The 24,866-nt window shown below is 41.6% G+C and overlaps 1 protein-coding gene across 2 annotated transcripts in view; it reads right to left on the reverse strand.

The window, feature by feature from the left end:
- The window catches only part of LOC146799015 (cholesterol 24-hydroxylase-like), a 202,211-nt gene that overhangs the window by 38,784 nt on the left and 138,561 nt on the right, over nt 1-24,866 (reverse strand). For both annotated transcript variants that reach the window (XM_085626412.1, XM_085626411.1), the window contains exons 9-10: nt 9,923-9,985; nt 3,294-3,366 (exon numbers count right to left, since the gene is read on the reverse strand). In XM_085626412.1, coding sequence (XP_085482538.1) covers nt 3,294-3,366; nt 9,923-9,985 — 136 coding nt within the window. The remainder of the gene's footprint in view (nt 1-3,293; nt 3,367-9,922; nt 9,986-24,866) is intronic.

The raw sequence follows: 24,866 nt of genomic DNA on the forward strand, positions 1-24,866 counted from the left end.
CAGCGGCATCGTCGATGAGACCAGGGTGGCGGTGTGAAGCGAGGCAGTGTGGAGTGCAGTACCCACAGGTCGCAGTGCAAGTACCAGCTCGGTGGCAGCGTCGGACTTCTTCGTCGGTGAGACTAGGGTTGCGGTGTGAAGTGCGGCGGTGCCTTTAGGTCACGGAGGCAGTAGCTAGAGTTGTTGATGGCGTCAGGTTGCTTTTTCCCTCTGTGGTAGCAGAAACACTGTTCCAGATGCAGGTAAACAGGGGAAGGTGACGTCTTTGCTGTTCCTGATACTTTTTGAACAGGGGGCAAGCTCTACCTCAAACCCTTGGAGACACTCAGAAAAAGAAGTTTTAGAATGTCCAGTCCAGTCCTTTAACTGTCCAAGACAGAAGCAGCCACTGCAGGTCAACACAGCAAAGCACACAGCAAAGTGGAAGTCTCTCCTCACAGCTTCTCCAGCTTTTATTCGTGGCAGGTTATTTGATCTCAAAGAGTTCTAAAGTCCTGGGGTAAGGCCCCCAATATTTATACCACATTTCCCCTTAAAGTTGGTACCAACAAAGTTCCCATGGCATACATAAACCAGTTCTGCTTGGCTCAGGCCAGGTTCACTCCGGGAGGGGGAGACAGCTTTGTGAGAGGGAGCCACAATCCATTTAGGTGCAAGTGACAACCACCTCCCACTACTCTAAATGCAGCCAGGTCTATTCAGCCTGGCCATATATTACCAAGGAAAGGCAGGACACAACTCCCTCTCCCCCTTGTGTCTGTCTAGTGTGAATACACAAATGGCAAAGGCACAGAGGATGGTTAAGCAAGAATAGGCCCACTTTTTAAAAGGGGCATTTTCAAATGCTCAATAAAAAAATCATCTTCACTAAAAGATGTATTTTTAAATTGTTAGTTCAAGCAGCTTTAACTCCAGCTCTCCATTTTGCCCAAATGGAAAGTCATGCTTGTAAGGTGTTACAAGGCAACTCCCATGTTATCCTATGAGACAGATATGTAACACACACCAGAGCATGTCCTACCTTTCACCCACACTGCACCCTGCCCATACGGGTATCTTGGGTCTACCTTAGGGTTGTCTTATATGTAAGGAAAGGGAAGGTTAGGGCCTGTAAAGTAGGTGCACTGACCAGGTCAACATGGTAGTAAAAACTGTGCATAGTCATTGCAGTGGGCAGGTCTGAGACACCTTTGAAAGGCTACTTGGGTGGGTGGCACAACCAGTGCAGCAAGCCCACTAGTCGCATTTGTTTTACAGGCCCTGGGTACACACAGTGCACGGTACTAAGGACTTATTAGTAAATAAAACAACCCAATCATAGAAAACAAATCATAACACAATTTACAGTAGGGGGACCTGGACTTTAGCACTGAATAGCAGTGAAAAAGTGCATAGAGACACTAAACCAACAAAAATGAAGTCCAGCACACCATCAAAAACAGGAGGTCAGAAAGCAAAAAGACTGGGGAATCACATCAAAAGATGACAGTTCTAACAGCCATTAATACACATTCCAATTTATGTAAAATATCCTCCATCTGAACTCTCATCTGCTCAGATATCACACCCTGTGAGAGTGTTTAGTAATACCTTTGGGCAGGAATCATCCATTGTGTAAGAATGTCAATAACCATTCTTAGTTTTACGGGAAAGAGTTACCAAAGCGGTGCCTACATGAGAGCACCTAGGATTATTCAACACAAAGGCTCACACGTGAACATGTACTGCATCAGATTCAAGTTAATCAGCCATGTAGAGGTAAAAAAGTGAAAACAGTACAGTGTTGGTGGGTACTGACAAATCGTAAGAACGTAGAAAAGAAAATCCAACATTAACGGAGGTAACATCAATTGTTAGTGAAATGTACAAGTGAGGATTGGTTAAACAAACTGATACTGAGGCCCATTTGACATTTTCACCCCAGTGTCATGAATAGGAAAGGGTTATTAATGGGTTGGGACATGTTGGAAGTGATAAGAAGCCACCATACATTCCAATACTGGAATACTGGCAATGGCAAAATAAGGAAACGATAAAGAAGGTTTAGGAATGAAGGAAGTCTCCAGACAAATTTGCTAATTTACAGCTCATGGGCCCCATTGTGGGATCACTGATTTAGTGAATAAAATATCAACAAGCGATCTAATAATACCGTAGGACCAGGGGAACTTTATCAGTTGTATGAAAGGTATTAAATATCATGAGCTATATGGTGTTCTCAATTCAATGTGGGACAGAATTCTTACGCTCAGAATATTATGCTGGTTTTGTTCAGGGGTTGTAGGCCTATAATCAGATTGTTGCTGCTGGGGGTCTTCTGTATTTAGGTTTGATTTTTAGGAGGGGAGTGTAGGGGCAATGACTTTCTTGTGGGAGGCAGAGACAGAACCCTTTCATAATCAGGCATTGATAATGGAGCCAACCCTTGCTGCAAAAAATACTCAAGGATCATGAACATGAGGAGGGATCAAATAAACAACTAATGGTTTATTCTTAAAGGACTTAAGGTAGTGACTGGAGAGGACAACACATTTGAGAAGATGCCAGGCATGTCTGGCTCCTACATATCTATGCATATTAATCGCACTTTGGAAGTCTGCTAAATTTTGTGTGAAGTTTGAGAGTGAGTTAACAACAGATTGTGTGTGCGAAATGTGAGAAGGTTAGCCACTGTGAGAAAATTAGTAACTAGGCACACTTTTTGTTGCCATAATTTGCTGCCCTGGTAGAGTGCTATAGCATTACAAATTGCTTTGTGGTATATAGCTAATGTTCTATACAGGAAAGACACTTGGCTTAAATTTTCCAATGAGTATTGGTGAACAAGGACCACCTTTAGCTTTTAGCAAGATATTTCATTAGTGTGAGGCAAGTTGCAAAATCCTACCATTAAAGGTGGTACATAGCAAAAATGTTGTTACGTATTTAGAAAGTAGGCACAGGATTGAGAGAAGGTCACCTTCCCTTGTATCCAAGAGGCAAGGTGCCATAGCTGTCTATGAGAATCCCCACTAGCTTAAGTCTTCTTAAACCATGCGTCCAAGTTCCTGAGGGAAATACCTATGGGAAACTAGGATGTTATAGTTGTGCAATGTCTAACCACTTAGCATATCAGAACTCTAAAACAGTGTAATAGTTATTGAAACACTATTGGGAAGATCACACAGAGTCGTGGTATACCAAGTGAGCGATTTCAAATGACACATGCAGACTTCCACTTTATGAATGGTTTCTAGTAAACACAGAAACATGCAGTAAGGATTTATCTGCAGATAGAAATTCATGTTACTTACTTTTCTAGTGCATTTGGTGCATGTGAGAGTAGCATCACTGCAAAACTCAGCTGATTTGCTGTAGTGTCCTGGCCTGAGAAAATTGGAATAAATATTAACATCAAGAACTAACAGAAATATTGTTGCATCACAAAGATCACATATTTGCTAACTTTGCTTGTTGATGGAATAGACTTTGGGTTGTGTTTCCTCTGCTGGCATAGGGTTCAACTGTGAGTGCTCACATTAGAAAGAAAACATGCATGACCTAGTGCCATTTAAATCCCCTTAAGTTGATGAATCTCAACACTTCAGTAGCTCCCACAGAGTGAACGCTAATTAGTGCTGGCTTGAGTCTCGGGCAAGTGACCAATACAGTGGAGGACACAGACCTCCCATTTGCTTGTTAGGTCCGCTTTGCTGCCTTGTACCACATAGGAAGGTGAGCAGAGCAAGTCAATATGAACTGCCATAATTTACTTGAAACACAACCTTGCTGTAGTGTGGGTGCAGCCATAACACACAAACTAGAGGTGTTGATTTAGCCCTATAGAGTGATTTGACTAAATGGCAGTACACAATCACAACATATCGAAATAAAGGTATAAGCGGATGGTTTTAGAAGGGTGATGGCCAATGGAGTGACTTCATAGACAACATGAACCTTGTCAGAGTTGACTCAGATGTTTCACTGGACCCCTAAGTCTGCATTGTTTACAACTACCTGTCTATAATTCCTTTTGTTCTTGAGATAATAAATAGACTGGGTAGCATCACTATTTGCAACCATCCAATAGCAATAATCATGAACACATTGAGAAATGGGAACAGGCTAACTTCACATCCTACAGAGAATGACAAAATGGTAATATTGTTTACAAATGCCTGTAATTAAACCACTATGTTAATGGGGTTAACCACTGGCTAGCTCCAAAGGTTGGCAACACATGGGGACTCCCTATATGCATACTACTACTAGTTTATCTGTACAATCAACACTTGTGAAAAAGGAGCACCTACCAAATCCCTACAGGACTTATGATTTCACTGAACAAGAAACATGTCTTTTATCCATAGAACGTGTGCAAGGAGCACAAGGTCCAATTTTTCTAGAATCTATTCTCTGATTTACCTCACCTTCCCTCAAGTAAGGTATGGTCTGTGCTAGACAAACTATTTCTTTGCCACTTTTAATCACAGTCACTTTCCTTTCTAGCTGTATGGATTGGTTTTATCCTACTTGCTCATCCAGTGATGCCTAGAGAAGAACCACTGATATGCTGAAGGGGTGTGAACTATCTTCTTCCAGCAGCATATAGTCTTCAATGTCCTAAGGACCTGCTTCACTGAACCAGTAATAAGCTACAAGGCTTCTCTGAAGCTACAAATTTCAACTTTGAAGAAGTTTTGTTAGATTGATGGGAAGGGGCTAATCAATTCCTTTATGACATGAGCGCCATGTGTCACTGTAGATCATAGACATAAATGTGTCATTTGAAATAGGTTTGGGTTGGGACAGAGACAGGAAGGTCCCCTGCATGATTAGAGAGCATGCACCCCTGCCTTGAGTTATCCCTAGACAAATCTCTGATGTATTTTTGACCTTTTTGTCCTGATTGTACATGACAATCATGCATGTATGCTGAGCATTCTTTTTAGTTAGTGCCATTGAAATCCACTGTGGACATATGAGTGCGACTACAATCAGCTCACCATATTACTTGAGACTGGAAGCTTACATGTGCCTACTAGTGGCTAAACTACTAGTCTTGCCATGGTAAAGTTTTGCGAGCCTCATTTAACTGTGTCCTTCACTACATTCAGCATGCATGCACCGTGTTTATGTTATTCTCATGGAAGCATGAGGAAAGAGTGTAGGGATGTTGCTTGACTGTGGTCCTAGTGGAATCTTTCTTGGATTTACATTACAGACATGGTTTGCAAAATGGAGGAAGAGGTACTGTGCCAGAAAAGCGGACTGTGATGCTTGCAATTATGTAGCCTTTGTGTGGGAGGGATGGAGACAAGCGGTTCTTTAAAAAGCTGTGTTCAGGCTTTGTCCTGCCTTTTGTCCTCCCTTAACAGTACCCCCAATTAGGTATGATTTAAGGGTGTGGAAAGCCAGAGATGGCAGTCTCTTTGAAATACAAGGTCAGCTATGTGTCAAGGCTTCTGCTTTAGTTCCTCTTGAGATGTCATTCCTGATAAGATGAGAGGTGCAAGGTGAAAAGTCTGTCTTCTTTTGTGCCTATGTTTTGTATGTCCCCTTCTTGTCTGCCAACACTTGAAGACAAAGAGTGTCTAGCTTGACCAAGAATGAATGCATGAAATGGTTGATCATGCCTGATGGGTTTCAAAATGGCGATGAGGAATACACAGTTCCTGCCTGGAATACTAGTATAATAGAGGGACTAAAGCAAGCAGTCATTTCTTCAGGACTTCCAGCTGAACACTGGAGGCAATAACCCACATGGTAGTTGGGTAATCAATGAGGCCCATGGATGGTATCCCAGATAGGCAACAAAATAAGTTCATGCCTTGGATCAGGAACTGTCTTGCTGGCAAAGAGAGGAGTAATGGGGGGGGGGGGGTGTTGTCATTGTTGTTCGTTTTGGTGGAGGAGCTGCCAGAAATAAATGGACTGAACATGCCTGGCAGCAACAACTGTGCTGCTATGTATTGGGGAGGCCGAGTGGGCTAAAGAACGGTGATGGATTAAACCCAGATCAGTTGACTGGGGGTGAGTGCTTGCAATGTTCAACACTCCGTCCATCATTTCCTTTGGTTTTTGCTATGTATTGGGGAGGAGCAGCTCTGCTGGAGCCCCCAATCAGTCCTGCACCCCTGACCACAAGTGCACATCCCTGGTCACCACCACTGGAACTTGAGGTACTGCTAAGCCCCTTTCCTGGCCTAGGAGTGTTTTGCAGGGTTGCTGGCTTGAACTTCGAGGAACCTCAATTGTGAAACCTGACCTTCACCTGTTACAGGTCCTGACAGAGCCCCGTGGCATGCTGCACCAAATCAAGACTGAACCAGATCTCTCAGTTGTCGCCTGAAACTAAATTGTGCATGGCAATTGGAAATGAGCCTGTGAACTTTAAGACATACTGTTATATGTGCCAGGCATTGTAAAGTACGGACCCTAATGTCAACTTTAAACCATCAATGGGCTCCTGCTATCCCATTCAAAAACCTGTTTACAGGCCGGACTTATTATTTGAGTGGGACCTTTGGTAGCCTGTGAAGCTGAGACATATGGTTGCTCCCCAGACCAACTGCAACCATATCTCTTGTGAACAACAGGGCCCAAAATCTTGGGTTTGAGGTTGAAGCAGTTGCACAAGTTGAAGGTAAGAAAGTCACAGAGTTAGCGGGGACTGTATTCTAAACACTGCTAGAGACTACTTTTTAAACGGCAAGTGCCTGATGGGAGATAGACTGACCTCAGCATCACTGAAACACAAAGAAGCTACTCATCGGACCACAACTGAGGCTGCACCTATCTTGATTTCTCGGAGTGTTGTTTCTAACATAGAATTGACCAGAATTGTGTGATGTTACCATGATTGTGCTTGCATTCAGTATTATATTTTTGTGTAGTATTAAGTAGCAGTGTATTAAAATAAGTTTACTTTATAAGTCAAAGAATACTAAAAGTTCTTAACACCACACCACCTCCCTGAGTAAGCTTTGGGCTTCTTGCCTCGCTACCTTAAGAGTCAAGAGCTAAAAGGGTGTACTAGATGTCCAGTTTTCAGGACACCAGAAGGCCAACCCCAGAATGCCAGAAGTGAAAGGAGTCAATCCCCTTGACTGAGACCTGGTACCCACTGAGCTTCCTGCCGTTACCGAACTAATTCTGACTGATTGCATTCTGATTCGTGCAGATCAGCTATAGTAATCCTAAACATTATTTGTATGTATTCATTGAAGAATGTTTTTACCCATAAATGACTCCTGAAAGCTCAGCAAGCTGTAGATCTAGCTAATGAATATAAGATATGATTTTAATAGAGCGTATACAATGCTAAAATGCCTGGTAACATCCAGATGCTTGTCAGTGTATTATAACCTTGAAGCAGAATGCTGCAAAAGGACATATTTATTAAAGTATGGCAACTGAAACATGTTGTTTGTAACTTTTAAAGCAACTGATGACCATGAGTCTCTCTAAAGGGGATGGACATTTTGTTTAATAGTGAAGCAGTCGAAACAGAAAGGAAGCATCCACATATTGTAGGTTTCCTAATTATGCAAATAGTCATCAAGAGGGTAGTGTGCAATCTCAAGTTCATAGTTGTGTTGTCTCCCTAAAAAACAGTGGAATGTGTTAGTCGTTTACACTTTGGGAAAGTTTGTCCCTCACTGAGAAGTATCTCTCAGGCACCAGACTGGATCTAGAAACTCTCAAACTTACTTTCTTGGGTAATACGTGGAAACAGCAGCATACAGCAATGAACCTGGAAGGAACCGCTGTACTCCTCAGGAGAGGAGTTGAGTGACTTTTCTAGATCTTCAGTAAAATTGCTTTCTTGCCATAGTACTCTGAAGGCACAGCATCAGATGGATACGGCTCAAGAGCATGGTGCATTAGCTAATATATTGGAGGGTAAAGAACATGAATTTGCAGGCTATTCATAGTTATGATGCAAATCTCGAGTTAGAGTGAGTACTTAGTGTGGATGGTGACCCTCCTGGTCAAACGCCAAGGAAAATAAATGTATATTCAGGACCTTGCAAAATAAGAAAAAGTCTCCAGGCCGCAGGTGTGCAGGTTGGGCATTGCCCCTTTCTCGCTTTCAATAATTTACAATAATTCCCTTGCACCTTCTCATCACCTCTGCTTTTCAGGGCATTCAGTATCCATCTTTCTCTGAGGAGGGCAATATGACCCAATATCCACTCAGTCAGTCTGTGACTGCATTTTCTGATCTGAAACATCACAGACTCCTGCCAGCAGGAACACACTTTCGAAACACAGCAGCCAGCAAGAAGACTCTCATCCAACACTCTCCTTTGGCCTTTGATCAGCTGAAAGGGTGGTTAACCTATCACCCTACATGTTCAATTGTTATGTAGTGTTTTGATCCTAACAAAATGATTGTTATAGGATTGACATTTCTAGAACTGTAATACTTGTACTGTTTTCTCTGCATCCTTTTCTCTCAAAGGACAACCCAATGCCCAACAGATCATAGTAGGGAGTGCATGTAATATATATATCAGACATATCCCTAACCAAATACATTGACATCAGGCCACCTTGACTCTGCTGAATAGGAACACATAGATCCAACAAGTGAAAACAATATATATATATATTTTTCTATTCTACACAAACAGTACACATTCATTAAAAACCCCAGGGCACCATTGTTTGTACACTATGGTACCAAAGTCATATAGAATGCCATGACTTACCACTTTAAGAACACATCCTTACCAAGTGATGTGCTATCTTGCTCTAAACTAACAGAACACATTAGACATACGTGCTGCTACTACCACTTGCACAACACTGCATAAAAACCATAGAGTTGGGTAAACTTAGCTGTTGCACCACCACATCTGTATACCCTTAAAAACGTACAGATCAACCAATCAGAATATGTTAAGTTCAATATATTGTGTCCACATACACGCAACATTGCTTCCTATCCTAAATGAGAAATGGACAAGTAGGCATCCAGCACATTGAAATAAACAGTAAAGTCTTCAGTCACAGAAATCTATACAAAATACACAACATTGATTCATTACATAATCTAGCAGGCCACTATCTAATATAGGGCATTACTAAAGAAACATATGCTGCTCTGTGCTATCTTAGCCAGTCCCCATCAAATATGATTCATTATGAACAACAACGGATAGCCAAACACAATATCTGCTGGCCACGTTGAATGGCAAAGGAGAAAACTAGAACCATAACAGTTGCCCAGACAAGAAAGTGATATTGGGGCATGCAAATAGAAGACATGCCCTATACAAAAGCTTATAACGCAGTGGTATTCAAACTTTTTAATGCCGCACTCCCCCAGTGGTGAAAATAAAAATCACCAGGGCCCGCTCAATTTTTCACAATTATTCTATTAAAGTGGCAAAGTTTAAATATTATAGACATATTTAAACATTGCAGTTAAGTTTTGTTACCGTTTTCAAATGCAATAAATACATGATTGACAAACATACCATTCTAGTCAGGCAAGCCTTTCTAACGTGTAAAAGTATCTACAGTGTGATTATTAGAAATGGGGATGAGGGTTTTAAAGAACATTTGGAGTCCCTTTCCTTTTGACATATTCTCCCAGCCAGAATATAAATGACAAAACCTGTTAGTGGTGGCCCATTACAGAGCGGCTTACTGCCGCTCATTTTTTTCTGCTGAAAACAAAGGACTTTTATCAGCATAATGCTTCTTTTGGCCAGAGCCTGTTGCCCCCACCCCCGAGCATCACTTGAGCCCCCCAAGTTGAAGACCCCTGTATGACATAACATAACAAAAGTTGCTTTCCATTTACATAGCAAAGGGAGAAATATCAATGAACAATAATCTAATATTCTTAAACTCACTGACTGTTGTGATAACAAACCAGCAGATATCTGATAACACAGTGCATTATATTAGATTAAATTAAGTCACTAACCAGCAAGGAAGAACGTAACAAAGTTGTCCAGCATAGTTTCCTCGTCACAATATTCTTCCAAAGCTGTAGGAACAGGAAATATTTGGGTAACGATCAAACACAGCTGTAGTTTAAATAAACAGTACAGATCAGATTTAGTAAAACCAACCAGTTATTAAAATTAACCAACATGATTAAGGTAGATTACACTTTTGTTTGTTCTAGATTCAAAGGAATTCGCTGGTCTGATTTTTTTGTGTGAAGATTTTTTTTCTGGTCGGCAGACTGACCAAAAGTCAAGAGCCTGATTCACAAAGGTAAACTTGCACTTTTGTGTAGGTTTATTATTTTTTTTTGTATTAAAAAACTACAAGTTTGTCCTAACAGAGTCATAAATTTACTATTAGTAAAATTAAACTTTGTGCACATCTTGAACGGTTGCCTTGTCTTTCATGGGTCTATTTGAATTTTATCCATGAAAGAGGTTTTTCCTTTTACAATGAGCTACTATATCCCTATAATGCCTCTATTCTCATCATGAAAAGGCAATTACGGCTGCCTTTGAATGAAGCAAATGCACATATGTTTCTAGGGTAGGGATCTAGCTAGAAGTGTAGATGATTACACAAACATTATTAAAAGGTGGGTGCTTAGATACTTTCGAAGGCTGGCTGTGGAAAATGCCCCTTTTTGCGAGGTCAGCTCCATCTTTTGTTCAATTTTATTGCTGGTTTGCAGACTCTTTACATTGGGGCACTATTGTCCACTGTCAAGTGTATGTGCCCTGACCCCAAAAATATGTAGAAATTGAATAATCCTTGATTGGCACATTTAACTCTCCAATGAGGCCATAATGTATGGGGCAGAAACTAGATATGTCATGAAAAGTTAAATGTCACCTGTGGACTGAAGCACTTGTTGACTTTAGGCCTAACATTTTAGCCTTAATGCCGCAGTTTAAACCTGCAGCAAAACCTGTCAAAATAACAGAATTAATAGTGGAAAAGGCTTCCTTTTAAAAATTAAGTCACCCCATGTTTGCCTTGTAGTCCATAAGTATGGTGTTCGGTAGTTAAAAATGGGACATGTAGAAATGGAATGTTACCATATCTCTGCAGTGACAAGCCCCCCCCCCCCTGCCCCCCCCCAAAAAAAATGGTTAACTGTGAAAGGCTCTGGCTGTCCTAGGAGAAGACTAGACTGCAGACTAAAACATTTATTATGCTATTTTGGGATTGAAACCATCTAGGATAATAGTTCAACCACTATTTTTTAATATTCAATAAGAGCCCAATTGAATGGTGAAGTAGTAGTGGTAATAAATATTTAGAAAAAGTAGCTTTTAGAAGGGTACCTTTTACCTGCCTGGACCTCTTGAAAGCTTATTTGTGGCGTGGCTTCGGCGCCACCTAAGATGGCCGCCTGACAGGGAGACTTCGGCGTATCACGGACTTGTTTCGGTTCCTTTGGCTTCCCAGAGATTTTGGGCTGCGATGAGGGAGGAACATGAGGAGCTGCTGCCGTGCTGTTTTGGGTGATGGAGCGCCGTGACTGGTCTCGTCATGGACTCCTCACAAGTAGCGGCCACCATTTTCTTTTCTTCTCTCGATGATGAGAGGGAATTGAGCACACTGAAGGGAACCTTGGGGAGTGCGTAACGTATTAATTACTTTGGAATTCGTGAGGAACTGCATTTAGGAAAAGCTGCAGTTTCAACTGAGACTGTTGAGGATTTTATTTTCCAGGTGGCATCTACACTGCTGTGTGGAGTGTTGTTGCAGTGTTCTATGACTGGGGCTCTGTGGGAGTACTCTACTATGGCAAATTCTGTCGCTTGACAGGTCCTTCTTTTTTTTATCTGGGGGTTACTGGAGTGGCTTTCTATTGGAATTGCTGCATAATAATAAATGAGTGCGCTATTGGTGGAACATATGCCTTAGCCTTCACTTTGAGTTTCTTGGCATGTTTTTCTTTTTTCTATGGAAGGTTAAGGAAGCTGCATTTTGTTTTTGCTCCCAAAACATATTCTTCTTCTATGCTGAGTGTTGGCTCAGCTGTTTCCGCTGTGAAGGAAGTGTTGGCTGATTCTTTGAAAACTCTTGGTGAAATGGCTACTTCTTCTGTGCTGTTTCTCTACAATCCTCCACACGTAAAGATCAATCCTCTTCTTCCATCTCCAAGAGGTTGAAACAGGATCCTTCTTCACCTGAAAAATCTGTGTCTCCTATTTCTTTAGAATTGCTGCTGGAAGAGATTTGTGCTCTACGTCCTTTCGTGGAGGAGACTAAGAACAGGATTCAACGTTTAGATGACAAATGATCGGTGGTGGAGGGGCGTGTGTCTATGGTGGAACAGCAGATTTTCTGGCTTAAACAGCACACAGAAGTCCGGTAAATAGAAACAGGCAAAATAATCTATTTATTTATGGCCTTCCGGAGGCATTGGAAGGAAATTATTCTGTTTCCTTTTTTACCTCTTTTCTTCCGAAACTGTTAGATATGCCTTAACCTACTACCCTGAGCATTTAGAGGGCGCACAGGCTGGGTCCTCGTTCTGCATTTTCTACGTCTCCTGCCAAACCAAGGGGAGTCATTATTCTTTTTTTAAAGTTTACTGACTTGTTGCCTGTTCTCTCAGCAGCTAAAGCTAAATGTCAAGTCACTCTTTTCCTCTCTCAGGATATTTCTAATGCCACTACTGCTAAAAGGAAGGCATTTCTTAACCTGCGTGCTCCTTTTCGTTCTCTTGGAGCCAGATATGGTCTTTTTCATCCCTGTATTTTTAAGGTGACATTCCAGAATAAAACTATATCGTTTGAAGATCCAGCTGAGCTTAAAACATTTATACAATCGCATAAATGTAAATGTAAATGTATGTGTCTTGTAAAGCGCACTGCTGCCCTGAGGCGTCGTGGCGCTGTAGACCGCTGGGGAACCCGTCCTGGCTATCCCTGTGAGATGGTCCCTCCTGGGTATCTCCAAGGTGAAACCAGGCATCCCCGGCGAATGTGGGGGGCCGTTGTGGAGATGAGGCAAGCTAATGCCCAGAGTTGCCGAGTGTGTTCCTGGTTAGAGTAGGTACCGAGGTGAGAATCATCGAGTCCGTTTTGACCCTGGTGCACGACCCTGCCGCGTCGGGAATTGAACCCTGGTCCCTGCCCGATTCTCTGCTTGCGGATCTGCCGCCTCTAACCAGTGAGCCACACCTCTCCTGCATACCTCGGTCACTATGAATACAGCTGGTCCATTTAATGGTTGATACTCCTTGAAGTATTAAATATGTTTAATGCGTACCTTTTGGAGCTGCCTTAATGTGTTGTATTATTTGTTCTAAATTGTTCTCCTTGTCTTTCGTTGCAGATTCATCGTAAATGCTGTCATTGTGCGGTGCTCCCTCCTGAATATACATGGTCTTGGTGTGTCGTGGTTTCCTCTCCCTCTGATGTGTCATTGTTTCCTGTGTTGTCATCACCCCATTCTTTTCCTATTTTTATTTATTCAGGTATGTTCTTATAGTCGTCCTTTTTGGATATGGACTGTCCCTTCTTCCTGTTTCTCATTCTTTTTCGTTGCTTTCCCCTTCTGCCTTTCCTGGTTCTCCTTTTTTTCTCTTCCTTTTTTACTTTTGTGTCCTCCTTTGGTTTCCCTCATTGTTCCATTTATATATGTCAATATTTATTGTGTTAGTCTTTAGCTGGTTTAAAGTTCTCAAAGTGCCTACCCGTTATTCACTTTATATGATTCCGAGTGACAACATGGAATATTAATTGGTCGATCAATCCGTGTCTTGTTCTTCTTCAAGAAACCCATCTTACCCAAGATGAAGCATTGAAATTTAAACGAAACTGGGTTGGACAGGTATGTGTTTCTCCTTCATTGAATAAGAAGAATTGGGTTGTGATACTGTGTAATAAATCTCTTAATCTTACCGTGTTTTCACAATAACCAGATGATGCCGGTAGATGGATTATTGGTAATATTCTTGTAGAAAGTATACCTCTGACTATAATGAATGTATATGATCCCACACAACCCAATCATAGTTTTTGGCCTTCCATTTCCAATGTGCACAATATTATGATGCGTACTTTGTTCTAGGTGGGGATTGTAATCAAATCTTAGATCCTTTTGTGGACAGACAGTCATCAGTTCAATTTTTCTCGCATAAAATGTCAAAACAATTTCACTCTGCCATTTCAAAAAGTGCATTGATAGATTCATGGAGGTTGTCTAACCCTACTGCTAGAGATTATACCTTTTATTGTGCCACTCATGGTACACTTTCACAACTACACCATATTTTTCTCTCCAAGTCTCTTTCAAAGGGGCTTATACATTCCCATATTACTCCAATCGTACTTTATGATCGTACCATGGTTGTCACTGATTTGGACTTGGTTTCCTCTAAATCTCCATCTCATAGATGGAAATTCAATAATTTATTTACTTCAGGATGCTCAACTTTCTAGTTATTTTATTTCTTTTGCTTTGGATTTTTATTTCCTTTAATGACAAATCTGAGATTTCTCCTTATTTATTGTGGGACACGTTTAAAGCGTCTGGACGGGATTTTATTTTAAACCATGTCTATAAGAAAAAAAAGGATAGAACACTAGAACATAATGAATTGCTTTCCTCAATCAAAAGCTAGCTTGGACAACGATATTTTTCTTCTAAATCATCCTATGATTTGACAGAGCTGTTACAGGCTAAATTGAAGTTCAATATTTTTTCTACTGAAGAAGCTAATCATATTCTTCTGAGGGAAAATGCTCTGTATTATGGTGGGAAAAATAAGGCTGGTAAACTGCTAGCAAAATATTTAAAGGTAAGGAGAGAGAGATGCGTCATTGACTCTATATTTTCTTCACAAGGTCAATCTATTACTAAACATCAAGCTATTTTGGAAGAGTTGCTAAATTCTATAAATCCTTATATACCCCAGAGGTAGTACCCAAATCTTTCAGGATTGCAGAGTATCCAAGTCAGACTTCCCATATTACTCCCCCTGACCTGGATTTTGATTCTTTAGAGTGTAATATTACTTCTGATGAACAGTCTGGAGCATTAAGTTCTTTAAAGTTAGGGGAAACGGCAGGCCCGATGGTTTCATTGTAGAACTTTACCTTCATTTCTCTCATTTTCTTCTACCTTATTTATATTGGTTATTTAACTCTTTTATTAATTCCTCCATCACTTAAGGCACCTTCCAGGAAGCAATCATTTGTCTTCCTCGTGCATCAGTACTGGTTAACGGTAGAGTTTTTTCCTATTTCTCACTTCATTGAGGAGTCCGACAAGGCTGTCCACTTTCTCCTCTGCTATTTGTCTTAGTGCTGGAACACTTTCTTTCTTGAATTTGTAATAATTATTCTATCTCCGGATTTCCTTACGGAGATCGGCATTTAAAATTTGCTTTTAAAATTTGCTGCTCTGTTCTTTATTTCTTCTCATGATATTCCTTTGCCCCCGCTTTTACAGGAAACGTCTTCATTTTCGCAGGTATCTGGATATGGAATAAACAAAGAAAAAACAGAAATTCTTCCACTTAATAAATATACTTTTAGTCACTCTTATCGCCTTACAGGGTATAAATAGTCTACTTCTGTCAAGATTAAGTATTTAGAGCTTTGGTTCACTAGTTCTATTCCCAAGACCATCAAAATTAATGTTAAAGAATTAAATACTAAAAGAGAGAATATTATATCTTCCTGTAATCATTTATTTTTATCTTGGTGGGTGCAATTAGACTTTTAAAATGATGATCCCTTTTCTTTTGTTATGTCTTCTTTCTATGTTACCAGTTCATATTCCGAAGTATTTCTTTAAGAAAATGAATGCTCTTCTTTTTCTCTGTTGTGGCTTTAGCTTGAAAAAGCCTTTTTATGTCCTTTTACATTTAATGAGATATTATCTTTTTCTTCTACAAAGTCACTTCTCTAGTCTTCTATTTTGGAAAAAATGGTTTCATTGATCAAATGCATGTATCTTCCAATCACTTTGACTTCCTCTATATTTCTGCCATTTCCATTATGGTATAATTCTCTGATTAAGCTGAACAACAGACCTCTATTTTGTGGTACTTGGAAAGACAGAGGTATTATGTGGATATCACAACTTTTCCATAATAATTCTCATAGCTCTTTCCCTCAATTTTGTCTTGCTTATCACTGTCCCAAATCTTTTCATCCTCGCTTTTCATCACTAATGAATGTGGTTCTTGACATCTATTTTTTAATTCAGCAGTCCACTTATTCAGTTTCCTTTTCTTCCGGATTTACTCATTTTTTTAAAAATGGTCCTAAAGCTTCACTTATTTATAAAACTCTCTCTCTTCCGAACCCCTCTAGAACCAAGTCCAGGTTAGAACTTCTATGGGAACAGGACATGGATGTTATTTGGGAGGTTACTTTTTGGAATAAGATATGGGCATGAATTTATACAATTTCTGGGCCAGCGAGTATTACTCAGTCCCTATTCTTTATTTATCACAGACTGTATTTTACCCCTCCAGATTTTCTTCAGACAACTCTGATAGCTGTTGCACTTGTGGTTTTCCTAAAGCAGATCTTATGCATATGTTGTTCAATTGTCCCAATGCACTTTCTTTTTGGTGTAGGATCCGGTCCCAGATTGGAAAGATTTTTGTTTTTAAATATTCCTTTAATATTCAGTATATCTTTCTAGGCTCTTTAACTAGTTATCTTGTATAATCTTTTCCTAAGCATAAGTTATTAGACATTTTATTAGCAATTGTTTTTCAGCAAATTACTTTTCATTGGAAATCATCATGTAAGTTATCTTATAGGATGTGCTGGGATTCGGTTTTCTCACATCATAAATTAGATATTGTGTATTCTGCTCAATGTTTATCTTCTCACAATGTTGACTTGCTATGGTTACCCCTCACTACATTTCTTAATCAAGTTGAAAATGATATGTGCACTACCAAGTCTACATTATCTGAGAATTTTTATCCGCCATGAATATTTCTCCCTGCTTTTATATTTGTTTCACTTATTTATTCTAAGATACAGAGGAGAACGTTGTTTTTTAGAATGTTACATTTAGGATACTGATTATTTCCTTTTTATCCATTTGTTTTGTTTTTCTCCTCTCCTTTAATTTCCCTTCCTTCCAAATTATAAAGACCTTATTATTTCTCTTGTGTACTTAATGCCATATGTAAGTTGCTAACTATTTATTAGAGTTATTTATGTTGTAATATGGTATTTATTGATATTAAATAAAGGCTTTTAAACAAAAAAGCTAATTTGCATTAGCTTTCCAGCAGCTGCCCAGCCAGTGCTTGACCTAGCTGAGGTGTGAAAATTGCTCCAAGTGCATAGGCAATGTTCTGGGTGTGGGGAAGTATTTTCTGACCCTCGCAAGAAAACCAGTTAGGGTGGACCTAGGAGCTTCTTTAACTTGCAAATGGGCCAGTCTTTTCACCAGTAAATGTTACATGAAACTCAGAGAAGGCAAACCTTTGTTCTCCAAGCCAGACTGTCTCCAAACTCAGTGAGAAGCATTACCCCCAGGACTAGTTTTGAGTAACCTCAGAGAAGGGGCCTGCTTATTTCTCTGGCCACAACTCTGGGTGGGGACACAGCCTCTGCACAAGTGAGAAAGAATTCCCCATTTTGGATTTTAGCTGTACGGTGCACCGTGGGATTGTTTGCATTAAGTCAAGTGGTAACTGTTGAAAAAGTGGATAGGGTTGCTGTGAGCCGTTAATGCGGCACCCTCTTAAGAGCACTTTCTACACATGGGGAAGAACAAAAGAAGGACTGTGACTGCTATTTGAGACCCGGGAGGAGACTTGAAGGGCTGGACCTGCTCCCATTCGTCCTCAGGGCAAAGGCATGGACTCTAAGGGTCTGTTGGCTGACCTCGTTTTTGGCTACAGGGACATAACAAGCTGCAAGATGCTTTTTCTCTACAGTGCCTACCTAATCAGTTACAATGGGGCCTTCACTGGACTGGACAGCTGGTGGCCTCTTCCTGAGTCTTGACCTCTAAGTGCTGTACCTGAGGTCCTGGGACCCTTGGCTGTGTTTAACAGAACTTCTATTATAATCTCTGAAAAGTTGGAACTCAGAAAAATGTTTTTGGACTTTCAGCCATCGGAAGACCTGAACCAGCCACACAAGCCCTGGCACAACTTTGCTGGGCTGAAGAAATCGGTTCCTCCTAATTGGGGCTTTGCCACAGCAGCAAATCCATTTCAGCAGGCTCTTGGCGAGAAGGTATCCGGCCTTGTGGAAGCCTTCATTGGAAAATGCCTGCAGCCTTGCCCTGTTGGAGGATTCTGAGCTCTGAAAGAGAGAATTTGTCTTAATAGAGAAATATTGACCGTGTGAAGCTGTGGAAAGTATCTGGCTGGTGAGCAGTCCATCCCTGGGCATGAAATGCAAACTTTTCCAGATCTAATCTGTTCTAGCCAAAACCAAGGCTTCAGCAGGACCCAGGCCAACAGCTAGCAAGCTTTGAGGGGACGTCCTCAGATACCTTTTGCACCCTTGCCCCGCTGAAGGATTTTAACTTACTTTTCAGAGATTAAGGGCCTGATTTAGACTTTAAAGTATGGATTGTACTCGGTCAGGGTGATGGAGTAAAATACTCCGTTGCCCTGATGGAGCACCAGTCCTCTGAATTTAAAGTTGCCCACCGACCTAGCAGACACCTCTATTCATTGAAAGCAGCGACCGTCATGGTGGTTCCTGTGAGTTAAAAGTTTGATGGATTACTCTGTCAAACATGGTGGCCACCAGTCACATTTTTAACAAGTCTCTGTTTCTTCAAAAACAAAATCCCCAAATCATATTTTGTTTTTTGAAGAAAAAAAAACTATGACCCCCCACACCATTGGAATTTTCCCCATTGTGAGGGGGTCATTAGTACATTTTCACTGTACCTTACCATTTATGTTTGTCACAGCCATAAGGAAGAGTAAAAACTGGCCATTAGACCACCCAAACCTCGAAGTTCGAATGTCCAAACCTGTAGAAGCCCTCAATCTGTTGGGCCATTGAAGGACTATGTCAGTGACTAAGCCAGAGTAGGCTCCATTGGTGACATACTTAGGAATGACCAACTACAAAGCCAAACTCTAAAACACTTCCTAAGTCCTAAGATAAAATCTTTGACCAAAATGAACTTGCTTGGCATATCTGACCTGTGCTCCATCGTGGTTGGCCTGAAATCTCTATTTTGTGGCACTGCGGTCGAGCAATAAGGCCTTATCAGAGGGCAGTGCTCAGCATTTATTGTAAGACTCAGACAAGAGATGATTTCACACACTCAAGGACTGAACTCTGACCAATTGGTTTGTATGAAAAACTTTATTTAGTTATATTTATTTTCTAGAACCAAGCCAGGCCTGGTACAAGTCAGTATAGAAATACGTTGCAAGCATATTCAGTTTAAATATAGATTGAATGCAATAAATTGATTACAGTATAAATACTTTGTATTCCTAGACAGTCAGAGTTGCTTTGCAATTACTTTTCTTACGCAGCCAGGTATCTCTAGATACTAGGCTGGTGCATTTCCTGAGGCAAAGGAAAAGCGGTCAATGCATTTTGCAAACTTAATACAGGTTTACAGTATTACTCACAAACCACATTTAGTCCTGAGAAGGCATACTGAGTTTATGGGTCCGAGAGTAAGATTCAGTCAAATGGGCACTCGGGTCACACCACCAGCGGCGCAAAGGAGGCAGGGTGCAGAGTGCAGGGACCACACGTTAGCCAATGACCTAAGCACGGTTAGGGACTTGGGGACTGCGTCCTGTAGGCCACCAAATTGTGGGGCAAACAGCTCCTGGGGTCAAGGTCAGCACTAAAGGCCAAATGGCCAACACAAGAACTACATCACCAGTGGCACAGGGGCGGCCGGGTGTAGGATGCAGTCTTGGCTGATGCTGCAGATTCGGTCGCGGTTCCCTCAGAGTTGGTCAGCTGCCGTTGAGGCAAATGGGGGGATTTGGGAGTCGTAATCCTGTGACTGCAGAGTTCGGTGACAGAGTCGATCGGATGGTCCCAGTTGCTCTTTCTGAACCGCTTCGGTTACGGAGTCGGTTCGGGGATTGCCTTCGGTCGGTTGAGGGGATCTTCCAGTTGTTGGCTGCAGGTTTGATTTAGGAACTTATGGAGGTTCAGGTGTCACCGGGATCCAGGCTAGGATCACTGGGGGGACTTCCTTAGGGTATTGGGTCACTCAAGCTCGGGTTCGGGGCGTCCGAGGGGAGTGGTGTATAGACTCAAAGAGTCGGCCAGAGTCAGAGTTGGTTGCTTTTGAGCACGTCCGGTACTCATGGGAGACCAAGTTCATTTTAGTTGCACAGGCAGGACAGGCTCTCTGGGCTTTCGAAGGCTGCTGACTGCTGGACACGCTGAGGTTCTGTTGGAGAAGTTTGAGGTTGGGACAGGCCAGTAGGACTGGGGCCAAGTCAGTTGATGTCCTCCTCGTCTTCTCTCTGCACGGCTGTTCGGTCCTTCTTCTTCTTGCTTCTACTTTTCGGTTCTGGTTGACCCTAAATACTGAATTTAGGGGCGTTACAGGTAGGTACAGGTCGGTACCAATTGGTCCCTTCCTTGGGGTGGGTACACCCCTATTATGCCACACTCCAGTGGGAGGGGGGCATGAGCCTCACTCTGGATGGTTGGGTGCCCTCTTCTGCAAGATGGCTGGAACTAAGAGTTGTGCTTCACCTCGCCTCCCCCATGTCAGGGGTGGAGTTGGCAAAGGTGGGCACACCTCTCTTCCTATCTTTATTTTCCCTCCGATTTTCCCTCTCAAAGTGGGGGTCAGAACCGGTAGGGGCCAGTTGCTGGGAGCAGCAAATGGCTGGGGTAGCTCACAAAGGCGGCAGGCCTTTGAAGCTTCCCCATCGTAGACCCTGCCCATCCTGGGGGAGGAGGCTTGGCACCTCGTCCCAGGATGTGCTTTGTTTGAGGACCCCGAGAGCGGCAGGCTCTTGACCCAGGGGTCCAGAAACATGTCTGGTGGTGGCAGCTGGCGAGCAGCCACTCAGCCAGGACACTAGAGTTAGGTCGTTTTTCATGGGTCATTTCTAAGATTCCCTCTGAGGGCATTTTTCATTATATCCCACACTGGCATCTGTGTGGGTTTAATGTGCTGAGAAGTTTGATACCAAACTTCCCAGCTTCCAGTAAAGCCATTATGGTGCTGTGGAGTTCGTAATGACAAACTCCCAGACCATATACTCTTTATTACATTACTGCACCCAGCTAGAGGGGTGGCTTACATATGCCAGGGCAGTGGATTGTAGGTATGGCACACAGAGTCTGCCAAGTCAAGTCGTCACTTTGTCTCGCACCAAAACAAGCAGCCTGCAATGGCAGTCTATGTGGGTTAAGGTACAGGACCTCTAAGGGTGGCACAATATGTGCTGCCGCCCTTAGAGGCCTTCCCTGGTCACAGTGCCCTTGCTACCCATTGTACCTTTTACAAGGAACTTACATTTGGCCAGAGAGGTGCCAATTGTAGGTACAAAGGTACGTTTTGGAAAAGAACACAGGCCCTGGGAACCTGATTGGCAGGGGCCCAGGGCACATCAAGTCAAAGTGGGTGGGTTACTGCAACAGAAACCCAGCTTCCTACAGAGGGTTCTTAAAAATTTGATTCAAAGTGGGTTGCAATCTGACCTGCCACATGAATATTCATTCAGTACATAGGAAAAAGGGTTTTAGTGTTTGCATCTTTTTTAGGAAAGAGGAAACAACTGTGAGGAAAAGAAGGGACAATACTGTGCAAATGTGCATAATAAGATAACTAGGAATACAAGCCTGGGGTGGTGGGAGTATGTATTTAAAAAGAGGGAAATTACACACACGCACCTATTAAAAATGGAAAATTTGAACATTAATGTTTTTAACATTAGTGGTCTAACTTTTGACTAATCTAGGAATCGTGTGTCCCCTTCTAGTAGACAAACCCACATTGCTAGGATTGGAGAAACTTGCCATTAACTTTTGAGATAAGATAAAACGCCATCTCGGAGATTTAGGTACTCACTGTGAAGATATGTATGCATTCAACAGGACACATAGATAAACACCTTTCATCCTTTGGATGATGATAAAATGAGTACCACTGAGATGTGTAATGGAAACCCTTCGTTCTTTTACAGCACTGAGACATGACAACCTCTACAGGAGCATGTGCTGAGTTGATAACTCATCACCTCTATCATCATCCCTGCTGTCTAATCATATTGTGGCCTGGGGTCAGGGGTTATTCTAAATATAACAGGTAACAGAGTGAGAGCAGCAGAGTTTTGATGGAAATTGGTGGATTTTGAACTCAGAAATGTGGCATTTAAGATGGAGCCACATCATCAGGTCATATAGAGTCCGTTACAGGTGCTCAGGATTGGAGGTGGAAGTGATTACGCCTAAGTTGCATTTCAATAGATTCTTTCCCTCAATCATGCACATATTTCTATTAGCTACATGTGGTTATATTGGGCTAAATGAAAAGGAATTAAGTAGCGGATATATAATCCTTTACAAGACAGTATAAATCAAGGGATCAAAAAGTAAAGCTCTGGTGCTACCCAGTAGGTTCTCAGAAACATCCATCTTTCGACTGCATTACACTCAGCATGGGCATTGTACTGGCAGATTCAACCTACCTCCTGGTACAGTAGACGTCAGCAGGATGAAGCTCACCTAGTGCATACGCGGGTCATCTATCCTAAAATCTGTACATGCTGGAAGGAGGTCTTTGGGAAAATGACAGATTTGTCAATACACAATTGTTCCATGTTCTCCCAAACTACATCTTACAAGCTTGATCTAATTTTATGCACAACCAGTGTTCAATTAACTGCATGGCTACTTGAGTTAAATAAAATCTCCCATGGTGTATCATATGATGGATCCTTATTAGATGCTTTTCTTTGGAAGACAATATTTGTAAATCAATGGTATTACATAGTGGTTTTTTTAAGAAACTGGCCCTGAAAAAGTGCATTTTGCAACAGGAAAGGAACATGCTCTTCATGGATTGCATCAATGTTTTTCTATTCACTGCATAATCTGCCATTTTGGAGGCATGCATATATGTCAATTCAAGAAAAAGCTTGAGTTGTCAGAAGCGACATCTCTTACTCTTTGACTCCAGATGAAATCCAAGGTCCTAGCTTCTCAATAGCATCCTATTTATTGCCAATGGTCTGTGGAAAGGACATGGAGAGGAAGCTACAGAAAGTAAGAAAAGATTCTTAGAGCCCTGTTTTTTCCCTTTTCCAGGTCTGACTTCATCACAACTGAGAAAAGGGTTAGCAACAACAGTGCCACTGTTACTAAAGGGCAAGCCAGGGGCAGCAGCTGCTACCTCTAATTGGTGTGCATGGGGACACAATGTTGTTGCGCTAATCAGTCTCCAGTGGATGATGATTGGGGTTACCTGTAAATGTCTGCCTGATGGTTTTCTGATATGTCCGGCTGAACTACATTTCTGGAAGTTTTCTCCATAAACAAAATTGCTTCAGGCAACCTAGAAAAATGTTTCGGAAATTATTTCTCAGAAGAGGATCTTAGTGCTCTCCCTTTGTTGTGGCTACACAGTTTTCTTTGGTCAGACCAGTGTGACCCAAGGCCTCAATCTTTGATGCATAAATATTTGCTCTTTTTAATTTCGTTGTTTATAATAAATTCAGCTTTGATTATTAGCATATATGTTTTACACTAATGTGCTTATGTTCTGTGATTAGGGTGCATAAGTATGAAATTGTTGCATATTAGTGATACCCGGGGCAGCTATCTTTGCTCTAAAGTATTTGTGAAAATAGTAATAGAGCAATAACTCTTGTAGGTCAGCATACGTCTGCAATGTGGTCTCCTGTTACACTTCTCACCACACAGCAAGAGTTCAAAACCATGCTCTCACAGACTTTTTCACCATGTGAGAATGACTACAAGAGGATACCCTGTGTAATGAGCAGAGCGGACTGATGTATCTGAAGAACAATACCTCCCAGGACGCCTGGCATCTTCCATACTATGGTCTGTGAGATATGTAAGCTTGGGCTGGATTCAGTCACTAGCACTTAGAGCTATTCAATGCTGGGACTATAAATACGTTTATAGAATAATTTGTATCTTCTGCATACGTTTCTCACGCTTACTAATGCCAATATGTCTGTGACTGTTGCTATCACTCTACTACAAATAGTGTTTTATGTTGGCATATAATAAAAGCATATAATATCAATCTATACGTTTTGTATAAGTTTTAGCCTCAACAGTAGGCTGAAGGTACCCCACCACTATCCTTTTCAATCCGGTGCTTAATTTTGGAAAATAATAAGTGCTGGTACCCAAAGTTTTTCTCAGAAGCCCACTGCAGGCGCTATAAATATTGAGTTTGCCGAAACCCAAATCCTCGTAGTCTTGATTCCTCCTCATGCCTCTTTCTTCTGACACCATACACCACCAGCCTCCTTATTTCTCTCCTGTAGGTTTTTACCTAATTTTTTCCCCTTGCCACTGTTTTTGTATTTTTCACTTTCTTCTCCTCTCCTCTTTTTGTGTTTTTCTCTCTCTTGCTCTGGATCAAAGTCTGATGAGGAAAAGCAAGTGCCGGCCTCCAAAATGAGGGCCTGTGTGCCCTACCTGAAACCAACGGCTCATGGACTGATTGCCCATCCCTAATTGGGCCTTCCATCTGGTGTGGTATACAGGAAAGGTCATCTGGCACTTGTGTTTTTTTGATGCACTCTTCATAACCAGTAGAAGAGGAAGACATTTGGAAGTAATCAGTGGCATTCAAGAGGCCCCACCTACGCATACCAAAGTTTACTTTTTACTCAAGCGCTGAAGATTTCTTTTAGCTCTGCACAGATGGCAGATATGCCTTTGTAGCCTGGGGCCAAGAGAAATATACCAATTGTTTTGTTATCTGATGTATAGCTTGGCACACATCAGCTTGAAAAA

The sequence above is a fragment of the Triturus cristatus genome, chromosome 9 (assembly GCF_964204655.1).
Source record: "Triturus cristatus chromosome 9, aTriCri1.1, whole genome shotgun sequence".
NCBI classification, from domain to species: Eukaryota; Metazoa; Chordata; class Amphibia; order Caudata; family Salamandridae; genus Triturus; species Triturus cristatus.